The sequence below is a fragment of the Lepidochelys olivacea genome (genome assembly GCF_965140295.1).
Source record: "Lepidochelys olivacea isolate rLepOli2 genome assembly, chromosome: 2".
NCBI lineage: Eukaryota > Metazoa > Chordata > Testudines > Cheloniidae > Lepidochelys > Lepidochelys olivacea.
This window is the reverse complement of record NC_140412.1, coordinates 97,949,213-97,962,491: the sequence shown is the minus strand read 5'-3', so window position 1 is coordinate 97,962,491 and position 13,279 is coordinate 97,949,213. Positions and strand designations below refer to the sequence as shown.

Genomic DNA, 13,279 nt, shown 5'->3' with positions numbered 1-13,279 from the left:
AGTAACCAGTATTTGTTTGGTGGTGGTAGCGGCCAATCCAAGGACAAAGGGTGGAATATTTTGTACCTTGGGGAAGTTTTGACCTAAGCTGGTAAAGAGAAGCTTAGGAGGATTTTCATGCAGGTCCCCACATCTGTACCCTCGAGTTCAGAGTGGGGGAGGAACCTTGACAGAACCATATTCCTGATTAGTGTTAAACAAACAAGAAAAAATGTAAACAGGAAGGGGGTGTGCAACATTATACTGTGGCAAAGCATTTTTCGAATTAAGTTCTTTTCATAAGAATAATTAAGGATCTGGAAACTCTCTATAACAAATTACATATATGAATCAATTTATCCGTCACTGAAATGTAGTAATCTGCAGAGTGAAACAAGGCAGCTGTTTAACAGTGCATAATAAGATTACATAATAATTAAGGGCAGAAAGAAGAATATAATACCTAGCCATGGGATCAGGCATTATTAGTTTGGTTTTGGTATAAATTCAGTTCTTGTTTAGATTCATGTCCTGTAGAGTTTAGAGTATTTTATACTTTCCAAGTTTCCCCTTTACTTGTGACACGATACAGAAAAAGTAATAGTTTCTTTTATGATTATTAATTATTATTACCCATTATTCTAGAAGTGGGGGCAGGGGAAGAGGAAGTTAAATAAAATCAGACACAACAAACTTCAGGTTTAACATTACTAAAGAAAATGTTTTATAGAAACAGGCAAACCCCCCCACCCCCCACCCCAAAAAAACAAACAAAAAAAACCCACAGAAACACTCCCAGCATTGACAAAATCCTGTGGTAGGCCAGTTCAAAGCATTGCCAACATTAACTTAAAAATATGTGGAAAACCATTTTCCATCCCTGGGAAAAAGGGACTTTTGCTGGATCTTATATCCAACATGGTCTGAAACTAATGCAGGACTGTGCAAAAGAGTCCGTAGTAAATAGACCCCCCCCAACCTAACAAAAAAGCATACAAATGTGAGATTTGGCCCATTTCTATACATCTATCTAACTGACTGCTGGGACAGAATAGAAATAGTCTGCTGGAATTTTGTTAGGACACTAATGTTAACAATTCAACTCTTGTGAAAAGTGTTATGGATTTTTAAGGACTGCAAATGGTCAGGACTTCAATTTTATATTTCTTTCAAAAGATGATATGCTTTCATTGCATTGTTCTTATGACCATGCCAGATATTGTTGAGCACTGGTTCAGTACCAAGTTCAAAGAATGCTGCATATTCAATTACCAATAGCATTTCTTGCAGCACCTGAATATATACTATGAAGGCCTCCAACCTAAGTACAGACCAATCTGACCCTAATTAACTTGTGAGATCTGATTGGATCAAAATACAAGCTGATGTAGCTGCAGAAAATATAAGATTTCCATTATTCTCTAACACATTTTATATTTTGTAAAGAAATGGCAGGTATTTGCAAAAAAATGTGATAAAATTGTGTTGGTTTATTTCTTTTCTCTATTGTATGACTTGCGATATATCAATATATCATGGTATGAAGTTATTTCTGTAAGAGTGTTTATATTACCTGGATTTATCATCTTGGATAGTGATGTGAATGATTTTAAGCAGCATAATGATTGCAATTTACCCTTTCTGATTACAAAATGGCACTCTGTCTCTGTGCCAAGCTTACAAATGATAGTTGAGAGCCCCATTTGGAGTTTTTCTTTAAACTGCAGCCTGTTAAATGCATTGTTTTGATAGATTACATGTTAGACATTACTTTGATGATAGAAACTGCACTTACTCATTAGCCATTAATTGACTGGGAATACTGGAAACAACTAGCATTCTTATCATGAAAGTGACCTTTCATGAGAAGTTTTCTGAGAGAAGCTTATTGGTCTAAGATGGTCTATGTTGGTGGTGGCCAAAGTATGAGAAAAATGGATCTTGCACACACACATTTATGTGATAAATTAATTTAACATGCACTTTTCACTGCCTTCCCTGCCCTCTGTCCAATATTCATCTACAGAGATTTATTCTAAAATCCTAAACTACAATGAGATTTTATAAATCATCCCTACTGGAGAAATGCTTCTTTCTTATCGACACAAATATTGAATTCCTCCCCTTTCTCCCTCCCTTCCCTGTTACCCAGGCCTAAGGCTTAGAATGGGAAAGTTTCAGTCTTAAGGCAGTAGCAGCTTCTACCTATACACCGATTGTAATCTCTTCAGGGCCAGGAACACATTTTCTTGGATTTCGGTACAGCATTACATGGAGTGTTGGGGCATAAAAATATTAATAAACGTAGCCAACAAAATTCCTTAATGTGGTCCATGGCTGCCTGATGTTCTATGTCACTATGAAGCCTTTGGAAACGACAAGTCCCAGCAGTAAGCTCCACAGAAACAGGTACTTAGCTAATCTGCTCCATTTTACAGAAATTACATACATCTCTAGGGTTCCTGGAGAGCTGGTAACATGGCTATTACTTGGGTAAAATTTGGATGCTTCTGCTCGAAGGAGCTGTTTCAGTTATTTCAGAACTATAATAAGCTTATACCATCAAGCCAAATATTATCAGCACATTTACTCAACGTTTATGACCAAAACCTCAGACATATTGATGTTGGATTATGATTTTACGACACTTACGGGTATATTATATCATCTCACTGCATTTTCGTTATTTTCAGGATGACAGGATTTCCCATAAAGTGAAATAATACACCAATTTCTTAAAATAGATGTTCAATATGTGAACAAAAGCATACTTGATTTGGAAAAAAAACCCTAGGCATTAAAACCAGTATTGTCAGCATCTGAACATTAGTATTTCTGGGTTCACTCACCCTTTCTTCTGAGCCTCTCATCCCTGTAGTTTATATTACGCAGACAAAGTAGCTGAATGTGCTGTGTAAAAGGTCTTTACCAGCATCCAAAACCTATTATTGTCCCATGTCTCTACATTTGATTGCAGCACATATTCATGCTTTTCAGCCTACATAGTGATTGAATTATAATTCTATTTATTATAGTTACCTGAACTGGAGATAATCACAATATGACTCAGGATAATGTATCTCAAACACTGATGATGATGTATTCTGAAACTCAGTTCAAACGTCTTTTTTTTATTGATAGTAACTTTTAATTTTTAACTTATTATAGAAAGAAGCTTCTTTTCTCTGCAAAGTTAAAGGTAATTAGCACAGGTAAAAATAAAAAAAAATAAAAATTTAAAAATACTACACAGGACAAAACTGATTAATAAATACCCTGGTGTTCTTCATACACTGAAATCTATGAGTATAAGCTAATCTTTTCTGAACTGATCAATAATAAGGTTTTATTTGATCTCAAACACCATTAGTTATTTTTTTTTATATTAATGTTCTACTTCCTTGGCATGTTAAATGTACTCTTGAAGTGAACAAAGCTGTTCTCATAACAAAGGACTACTAAAAAAAGACCAAACACTGATCCAAAAAAAGTGGTCCAAGATTATTGCTGCTAACAGAAAACCAGTGATAAAGAATATGGATATAATCAAGGAATTGAATATATTAAGTTAAAAGGTATTACTAATAATTTTAGCAAATAGGAAAAGAAAATGATGAAAATGTAGTTCTTGCCAAATATAATGTGGGAAGTTAGTTACTATATGTATGCCTCATGGGAAAATAATGCTATAAAACAGATCAGTGTCACACAGGAGACAACCAGTTTATATATTAAACCACCTTGGAAAGAGTAAAAATGTCTGTATAGTTTATGGAAGTCATTATATTCATAAAAAATACTGAAGCTAAGTCCCCAATTGTCTCCTATCAATTCAATGAGCTGTTTTATAGGTGAAAGATTAAAATATACTTTAGAAATGGAGCTTATTAATTCCTCAGCCTTTCTATAAATATTATTGATGCCTGTTTAATTCCTGGCTTGTGTTGCCAGCTCATGCTTTTCTAAAGGATATGACAAGCCAATATTACCCTTGGAGAGTTGCTCATACCTATAATGCCATAGCCCATGTCACAGTGTCATTAGTGCCAATATGAACCATCACCCATGGATCCTTTCCCATCAGAAACCTATCCAATCTTAGAGTGACATCTCATGTCTTGGCTCCGGGAAGGCAGCACACCATCCTGTTTTCCATCTGTCCCTTGCCAAATGTTCTTTCGATTCATCTGAGTATCGAATATCCAACAAGGATTGTCTGTCTTCCTTGGATGGCTGGAGAAATCTTTGCAGGCAAGCTTGATTTTCTTACAGGTTGGGACACTATCTACATGCGTGTCCCATATATTCCTTGGATCTGTTGGAACGTGAGTAGTAACTTCCATTGTTTCCACACTGATGAGTTGGTATTGATTTGAAACTTCTAGCAGTGTGGAATTCCTCCTGCTTCTTTTCTCTCTGGTGGTCACAGCCTGCCTATCCTGATCTGTCTCCAGCCATGACCTCTTGCCTGTGGTGGTTACAAATCACCAGACCTCCTTTCTGACTTCCTCTCCAAGTCCTTGGTGACCAGCTCCATTCTTCCTTGAACCTGGTATACTGGTGTTTCCCAGCCCTGGCTGTCTAGGAGCTCCCCAGCTTCTCTGGTTCTCAGTAGTATCTCAATGTGCCCCTCCAATTCAAGAATCTTTTCCTCCAGCCACTAACTTGCACTTCATGCAAAGGAAATCCCTTCTGGCTTCAGACAGCAGAGAGAACATGGCACATCCATTGCAGACCACTGCCACTGTTCCATTGCTGGATATCTTGACACAACACATAACACTGAATCTGGAAGGAAAGCCTGTCACACTCTCTCTGAAACTCTCCTGTTAGCTGCCGCTGTGCGTGACTCTTTAAGGAACCTATTACATTAAATAACCTATCTTCTATAGGTCATACAGATGACAGATCACAAATTGTCCATGGTCAATAACTACAAAGCAAGCCTTGGGAGACCATTTATTGATCCATTGAGATCAGTAGTCAAATAGAGGTGAAATTAACTCATTTCCTTCTTGCTTCTAAAATGCTGCCCTAAAGACCAGAACTAAAAATCTTTTTCCTATTAGCCATGAAAATAATCTAAGTGCTCAAAAGAAGCTTGAACTCTGCAAATGGGTTGCTGGTGAGTAAGCTTGAGACTGATTACTTGGTTTTTGAAAACTCATCTTTACAAGAAAGAACTGAGAGCTGTCAAGCTTTTCAATTATTGCCAATTTGCTTTAGTCTTTTGGAAGCAGCCAGAAATTTTCCTGAAAATGATGGAACTGGAATTTCACATTTATTCAGTTGTTAATGGTAAAAAATTTGCCTGAGGAACAAAGATCTTTGTATGGTAATGCTTTCAGAATCGAACTATTTAACACCTGTTTTGGTTAATGACCAATATTTTCAGTAGTCATTCAGCACAGTCTCAAACACAGGATGAGAGAGAACAAAGATGATGATGATAGATAGGAATTATTTACAGTACATTGCCTACTTCTCATTGGGCAAAATTTTAACTTTGGAGGTGAGCAGGCAGTTCCCAATAATTTCCATGGGAAAATCCACCTTCTTTCAGAGGGCAGAAACTGGCCCATATTCTGTACCTGTACAATGATCTTATTTTACAGCGTATTCCTTCAGAGAACAACTTCATCTGCTTAAGTATACTGAGGGAAAGAAACTAGTGGCAAGAGATTTCTTAGAAAGGTTAGTGGGAGGGAAGAAAGCTATACCAGAAATCCGACCACAGGTTGTTCATAAAGATTTTGAACAATATATTCCAGGCTTTAAAGGAGATAGCTTGTACATACAAACAAAAATGTTTAAAAGCAGGAGGTTCTTGGAACAATCAGCACTATTTTGTAACGCCTTTGCCCTCTCCTCTGTCTGCCCTACCTGGTGAAGGGTTGACAGCCTCCTGCAAGGTATTAACAGAGGCGTTCCTTGGGTAGGGCGAATCGGGGTGACTGCTCTGGGCCCCGTGCTATGGGAGGCTCCCCGGGCTGGTGTGATTGGCTGGTACGGTCAGTCCCAGAAGAGATGAATCCATCACTTCTGCCCCGGGCCCCGCACCCTCCTAGGAACGGCCCTGGGTATTAAGCACCTTCAATTCCCACTGATTCCCAACATCCCCATTGATGTTGATTTCAATGGGAGCCAGGTGCCTAAATACCTTTGAAGATCTGGGTCTTATCCTCTTTGCAGGATCAGGCCCTTAGTGAATATATAGGGCAGATCCTTAGGTGACGTGAATCATCACAGCTCCATCAACTTTGCTGGTGTAATACTGATATACAATAACTGGGGGTCTAGTACATAGGGTTTGGTTTTACAAATTATATTTCAAACACTCACAAAAATACTTAATGTTTACTACCAATCTTGATAAATAATGCAACCTGAAGTCTTGATTATGGTATCCCTAAACAGAGCACCTTCCAGCTGTTCAGCTCAGTTCTCATAAACAGCCTAAGTTAGTAACTAATTGCATCTCAAGTCTATTCAGTTTTCTTGTTATAACAATGCACTAGGGTAAAAAATGGCAGTAACTAGGAAGCTTTAAAACTGGGACTTATTCCATACATCAAAGGAAGCACAAGCAAATTACCATGACAACTTTTAAAACAAGAACCTGTTACATCTAAGGTCTGTATTAATATCCACACACTGAGTACTCTTTCTGTAAAAAAGGAAGTAAGTACACATTTTTAAATAACTATTCAAATGAAGATACACAACTACTGAGCTTAACAATGTTCAGTAATATCATTCAACAGAACGGACTTTCTTCCCTGTCTCTATATTCTTTATCACATGACACTCAGAACAAATCCTACTCACAAGAGTATGATGGCTGCACTGTTTACCTTCCTAATGGCAAAGTCCTGTCAAAGGTACTTATATTTCAAATATTAACAGTTAAAAGGTGCCAAGTTATTATAATTCTCTTTCACGCTGGGCATCCACATCAGGAAACTTGCTTATAATCATTGTGACTGAAGTTGTGCATTGCCACTAGAAATCAGACTCCTGACTACAGAGGGGCAGGAAATGTGGCCTTTGCAGCTTCATGAGACACTGCACTAAGTATGTACCACATATTTTGGAAGTGACAGAATTTTCCATTTAACTGCAATGCCAAACTGTCAATTTTGTTTCAAAGCACAGCATGACACGTCCCAAGCAAAACAGAAACCAATCTGCAAGGTAAAGGAAATGTTACAGCTACTAGACTATTTAATGAGGTTTAAATGAGAAATTATTACTTGGAGGTTTAAGTAAATAAACAATATGTATGGAAGCATATAGCACATAGCATACAAATAATAAGGACTGAAATATAACCAAGCATATTTCTGATAAGGTGCACATGCTTCTGATGTGTTCCATGGAATAAGGGTGAAATATGAATCTTTTCAGCATGCATGAACACAGAGGGCCAGACAGAGTAGTCACACCAATTTAGAACAGATGAGGATCTGGCCCTCATTTGATCATGCCACATTACTGAAAAAAATCAGATTTAGTTCTTGCCAAGTATCTACATTTCTAAGAAGTATCAGTAATGGGCACTTATGGCCAATGAAAAATGAAATTGAGTCGGAGAATGAAAGTAGGCGGTGGGAATGTTTTTAAAAAGGCATATACCATACAATAAATACCACAGAAAATGGGTAGATGGGGTGTGACACCTACAAAGTTTTGTTGGAGATGTCAAAATTATGTCAGTAATGTTATCGAAATGCTTTGGGATTGTAAAGTCACAAAGGAATATTTGGAAAAGGTGATGGGGACTTTACGGCTAATCCTACTGTACATTAAATTATACTTCTGATCTGAAGAACTTTTAACTGAGGAAGGCAATCTGGATGCAAGTTGGATTAAGATGTCAGATAGAATAATTAAGAGTCTGAAAATACAGTGCACCACCAACTCAAGTAGAATGTCTGATGGCTAACCTACCTTACTCATGGCATTTCTTGAAGGAGCTATTTTGAAAATATACAATAGGGGATATTTAAGCTATGTCTGCACTTGGAGTTGGAGGTTGAGTCCCAGCTTGTGTAGATATGCTCATGTTAGCTCTCCTCAAGCCAGCACACTAAAAATAGTAGTGTAGCTGCAGTAGCACAGGCAGAGGTGATAGGCAGGACATGCTAGCCGACCTGAGTATAAACCTGACCAGACCCTGTGGGTACGTACTGAGGGTGGCTAGTCCATGCCATCACACACTGCTGCCAATGCTACTATGGCTACACTACTATTTTTAGCACACAAGTTTGATGAGAGCTAGCACGAGTATGTCTACTCAAGCTGGGAATCACATCCTCAGCTGCAAGTGCAGACACAGCCTTAGTACATACGGAAACTATTTTTGGGTTACATCAATAAATTTGGAATTAATACATGAAAATATGCAATACTGTATTCATTGGAATGATTATTATATAGTGAAGATACCTCCCACCTTCAAGTTACATTTTATTTTGTTCTGCATTATAGGATTTGATTTTGTTCTTTGTGTGGGCTTAGAGAGTGAGATAATAACTGGGTTGTGAGGTATCTGGGGGATGACTAATAAATCTCTCTTAGTTGTATGCTCTATTTGTTGTTAACAACCTTGGCAAAAACTCAATATTGAAAAAGAGCTGAAACAATCAAACATGTCAATCCTGAAAACACTTTTTTTTTCCCCTGAGGAAGAAAACAAACAAGCGCGCACACACACTCACTTATCTACTGAAAAAAATATTCTGCACTTATTTTCAGTAACATTCTACTAAATAAGAGATACCATTTGCCTCTCTTGGTTTCACACAGTCATTTCAAGCAGCTGCCAATCCATATTCAGTTTGTGTGTGTATTCCTGACTGGTTGTCTAAGGACAGCACTCTGCTGCTAGATGAGAGACACAATGACATTCGTGGATTTGGCCACTTGCCTCTTGTGTCTCTGAAAGCTGGGAATGTTGTGTGAATGGTTAGAAGGTGAGTCATATTTCACCTTTAATAGTGACATCTGCTTACTCTTCTAGGGTCAGCACAGACATGATCCAAAGCAAGCTCTGTCTATCACTTCTGGATGAAAAATAATGCAGCAGCAGGCCAATGTGCAGGGAGGTACAAGACTTAGATTTCCCACTGACTAAAGCTGTTTTCAGGGAGATAAGGGGATGATCAGTCCCCAACCGCCTCAGACTGAATATTGCATTACTGACACTCTGTGCAATGGCATGGACCCCACTCTGTGGGTATTAACTTAAACTGCAACAATGTGGGTTTGGGGCAATTTCGTGCTGGGTAATGGTGCTGGGAAAAGGGCCATTTCCATGTGTCTGTGATGATATTCTCAGTCAGTTCATTGCTTACACCCAGCTGCAATATTAAAAATAATTCACCTTCATTTAAGGGTTCTATCATCCTAAACAGTTAAGAGAATACATTGTTATCAGGGAAAAGGCACCTAAATCTGTATATAAAAATTATACAAAAAGAAACATTCCTATCAAAATAATAGCCCACCTTAATTGATTTGTCTCATTAGAGTTGGTATGGCAACCCCCATCTTTTCATGTTCTCTGTGTGTGTGTATATATATATATATCTTCCTACTGTGTGTATATCTATATCTTCCTACTTCATCTATCTATCTATCTGTCTCTATATCTACATATCTTCCTACTGCATTTTCCACTCCATGCATCTGATGAAGTGGGTTTTAGCCCAAGAAAGATTATGCCCAAATAAATTTGTTAGTCTCTAAGGTGCCACAAGTACCCCTCGTTCTTTTTATCAAAATAAAATAAAGATCCACTTCGGTCAAATGCTCTGACTCATGTGTTTCAATGCACAAGTGATCAAAAGTGGCAAATACTACTAATGTTGAAAAAATATATGAATATGATATACCATAAAAGGGATAGGTTCTCAGCTGGTATAAATCTGTATAGATCCTTTAAATCAAGTGAACTATGTAGATTTGTATCAGCTGAGATCTGACCCCTTCTATATGAATAACAACACTTTTCTCTCTGATCTGGTTGAGAGAGAAAATCTGATATCTTTTTTGATTCTAATAATTTAAGTAAGCAAGATGAGTAAGCACCCTACAGACACAACAGTGCTGCCATTTAAATGCCATCAGCATTTTTATCCTCTCACAACAGTTTTACATTGGTGTAATTACATTCAAGTCAATGGAGTTATTCCTGATGTACATCAGTGTAAGCAAGAGGAGAATCATGCCATAGAGGATGACTGCTTAAATACCCTTCCCATTTAAGATTTTAACATGTTGTAAACACCATTGCAAAAATTATGGCCCAGATCTTTAGCTTTGGATGAAAATCATGTGGGTAGTTGGAATATAAAAAAAAGGTGGCTTTAAGCCACCTTTCCACTATCCCAGTCCTTGGATATCTGTGTGCAAGTCCAATCCTCCAGCATAAATTAGAGAAGCCTGATGACTAACAGACTCCAGGGTCATCCAGGGATAACTGGAGTACAGAGAATCCCCGATACATCCCGCTTTCCCTGGAAAATACTCCCTACAGTGGCTACAGGGAGGAAAGTGGTGGACAAGCCATTATGTTGTCTCTGAGCCACCACAGAATCCCCATATACTGGGAGAGGAAGCTCCTGTGGTTATGCTTTAGAGTCTCTTGACAACAATGGTGAAATGCAAAGCAGCGACACTGTAATTGAAACTCAGACACAGGTATCGAGAGCACCCACAGTGCTTGTCCTCACCAAAAGCCATTAGCTAACTTCAGGTTGTCTTCAACAATATATGATGTTAAAGGAAAACAAGCATCTTCAGAAACAGATATATGAACAAGCAGAACAAGAGATGGACAAAATACACATACTTGATCAAATAAAAGTGCTTCTATTAAGGCACAAAAAGGACGAAAAGCTGCTGAGCTATTTCTCAGAATTAAATACCTAATCTGATGAGTGGAGAGTAATGAGACAGTTGACAAGACCGAATGAAATGCATTTCCATTTCCTAACCCAAAACTGCTCAGCTTACTTATGGTAAAATGGCTGTAACATCAAAAGCTTGGTGATGATAGGACTGTCATCTCACAAATAAAAGTCCTGCAAACTGCTGAGACACTGATGAACAAAACAATGGCAGTAATGGAGAAAACAAGCGCCAAAGCCTGTCAGTAATCATCCAATCAAACGCACACTGCATGTACAGTAATTACGATGAGAGCATGCTTTTTCAAATTGAAGTTCATGCTTTGGTGTTTATGTAAACAGGCTTTGAATTTCATTTTCAGCACCCACATTGTTCATGATCATTCTCCGAGGCTGAGATTTTGGTGGATGATGAGTGGAAAGAGAAAAGCATATTGTACCTGCATCCCTGGTTTGATATCATCAGTCCGTGACCAAGAAACCAGGAAATCTGACGACTCTCCCATTAGACATCCTAATGTAGTACACAGAAATCTTATTTAAAAACAAGCATCATTTGTGTTTATTCAAAAATGTAGGCACATTTATGGAAACAGGGCTGCCATTCGGTCACATTTATGTATGTGTTCAGGAACAAAATATTGCATTTTTTTATATGTTTGAATACACATGCAGAAAAGTAGAAAAATGAGGTCAAATGTGTAGGTATGCTTGATGGGGTTTTCTTTAACTTCCATGAAAGGTCATCATAACTATTCATGGAAATATTATAACTTGTATACATTAGCATACAGTAGAGGGTAAAACTGATATAATTTGATTAATATAATACAAGAACAATGAGCAATGTTGTGAGCATGAGGATATCTTTATTTTCTTAAGAAACCACAACCAATACAAAAATGTATATAAAACACACTAATTACAGATGTCAGCTCTGATTAGTCACTCATTGTTTTTTGATCAGTTTAGACTGGTTACTGGGTGGTCATTCATGAGCTGGCTTTGCACCTGCACAGAGGAATAAAGAGCCCCCTTACTCACCTGCACAGCTATATGCATTGCCAAACCCTGCAAAAGGGTGGAAGGAAAGCGGAGAATGGCAGACTGCTTCTTCCTCTCTCTGGATGGGGAGTGGACAGTGACAGAAAGACAGTGAATGAAGCCTTGGCTCCACCCCATAAATGCAATTGTGGTAGTATACTGGTCTAGCAAAAGAGCAGGTACAGATTAATTCCCTCACCAAAGGAGAAGCTGGCACCCAATTGTGACTCTCCGAGTCACAGTCTAATACCTATCCCTGCTCCTGAGGCAGTGTAACTATGCACTGTCCCTTACTTGGGCTGGATTGAAAGATGATAATTCAGCCCACTGTTAGGCCATGTCTGTTAGGCCGGCGGGTAGTGATCGATCTATCGCGTCTAGTGTAGACGTGATAAATCAATCCCCAATCACTCTGCCGTCAACTCCAGAACTCCACCACGGCGAGAGTTGGAAGTGGAGTTGATGGGGGAGCGGCGGCCGTCGATCTCGCGCCGCGAAGATGCGAAGTAAGTGATTCTAAGTCGATCTAAGATACATCGACTTCAGCTTCACTATTCTCGTAGCTGAAGTTGCATATCTTAGATCGATCCCCCCGCAGTGTAGACCAGGCTTTAGTAAAATGACCATAGTTGATGAGACATTAGGGCTTTTGCTGTGAACATACCCATCCTTGCTATGTTACTTATCACATGCATGACTTGACAAAATATCATCAAAATGCAATCTCCAATTTCCACCATACTCCTGGGGACATAGACAAAATAATTTAAAAATCAAAACCAAGTGATTAAAAGCACAAAAAACCCAACCCAACTCAACCAAAAACAGGAAAAACACTTTCAATTTCACCCACTCCTCCAAGCTTGAGTCCTTTGCTTCCCTCAATCAGCAGTTTCTTTCTCTACAGAGGACTCGACCCAAAAAAGCTTGTCCCACCAAAAGTCACTAAAGTCCAATACAAGATGTCTTAAGTAGCACAAAATTGTTGCTTATTAACTATAGTAAATGGTTCTTTAATCTACGCTCCGGGAATGATGCTCTCCTTGGTGTGTGTAACTTTAGGATGTTGCCAATGTATTAGGAACATTGTATTTAGAGCCGGGCAAATAAAAGATTTTTCAAAATGAAAGGTTTCCGATCAGTTCAACAAGCCAAAATGAAATGTTTGGATTTTGGAACATCAAAATATTTTGGTTGGATTGAAAATGCTGAAATGAAATATTTTGTCATTTCTGAATTGAAATATTTTGGAACTTTTTGTTCTATAAAAAATTGGAAGAAAACATGTTGAAATACCAAAATTTCCTGCTGGATGGAATTTCTGATTTTCACTCCATTTTACT

The 13,279-nt window shown here is 38.2% G+C and overlaps 1 protein-coding gene across 4 annotated transcripts in view; it reads right to left on the bottom strand.

Annotated features, from left to right (window-relative positions):
* Positions 1 to 13,279, bottom strand: part of DOK6 (docking protein 6) — a 434,980-nt gene that overhangs the window by 43,444 nt on the left and 378,257 nt on the right. For 2 of the 4 annotated variants that reach the window (XM_084619311.1, XM_084619314.1), the window contains exon 8: positions 11,333 to 11,406. The exons of the other annotated variants lie outside the window; for them this stretch is intronic. In XM_084619311.1, coding sequence (XP_084475437.1) covers positions 11,333 to 11,406 — 74 coding nt within the window. The remainder of the gene's footprint in view (positions 1 to 11,332; positions 11,407 to 13,279) is intronic. 4 annotated transcript variants of the gene reach the window in all.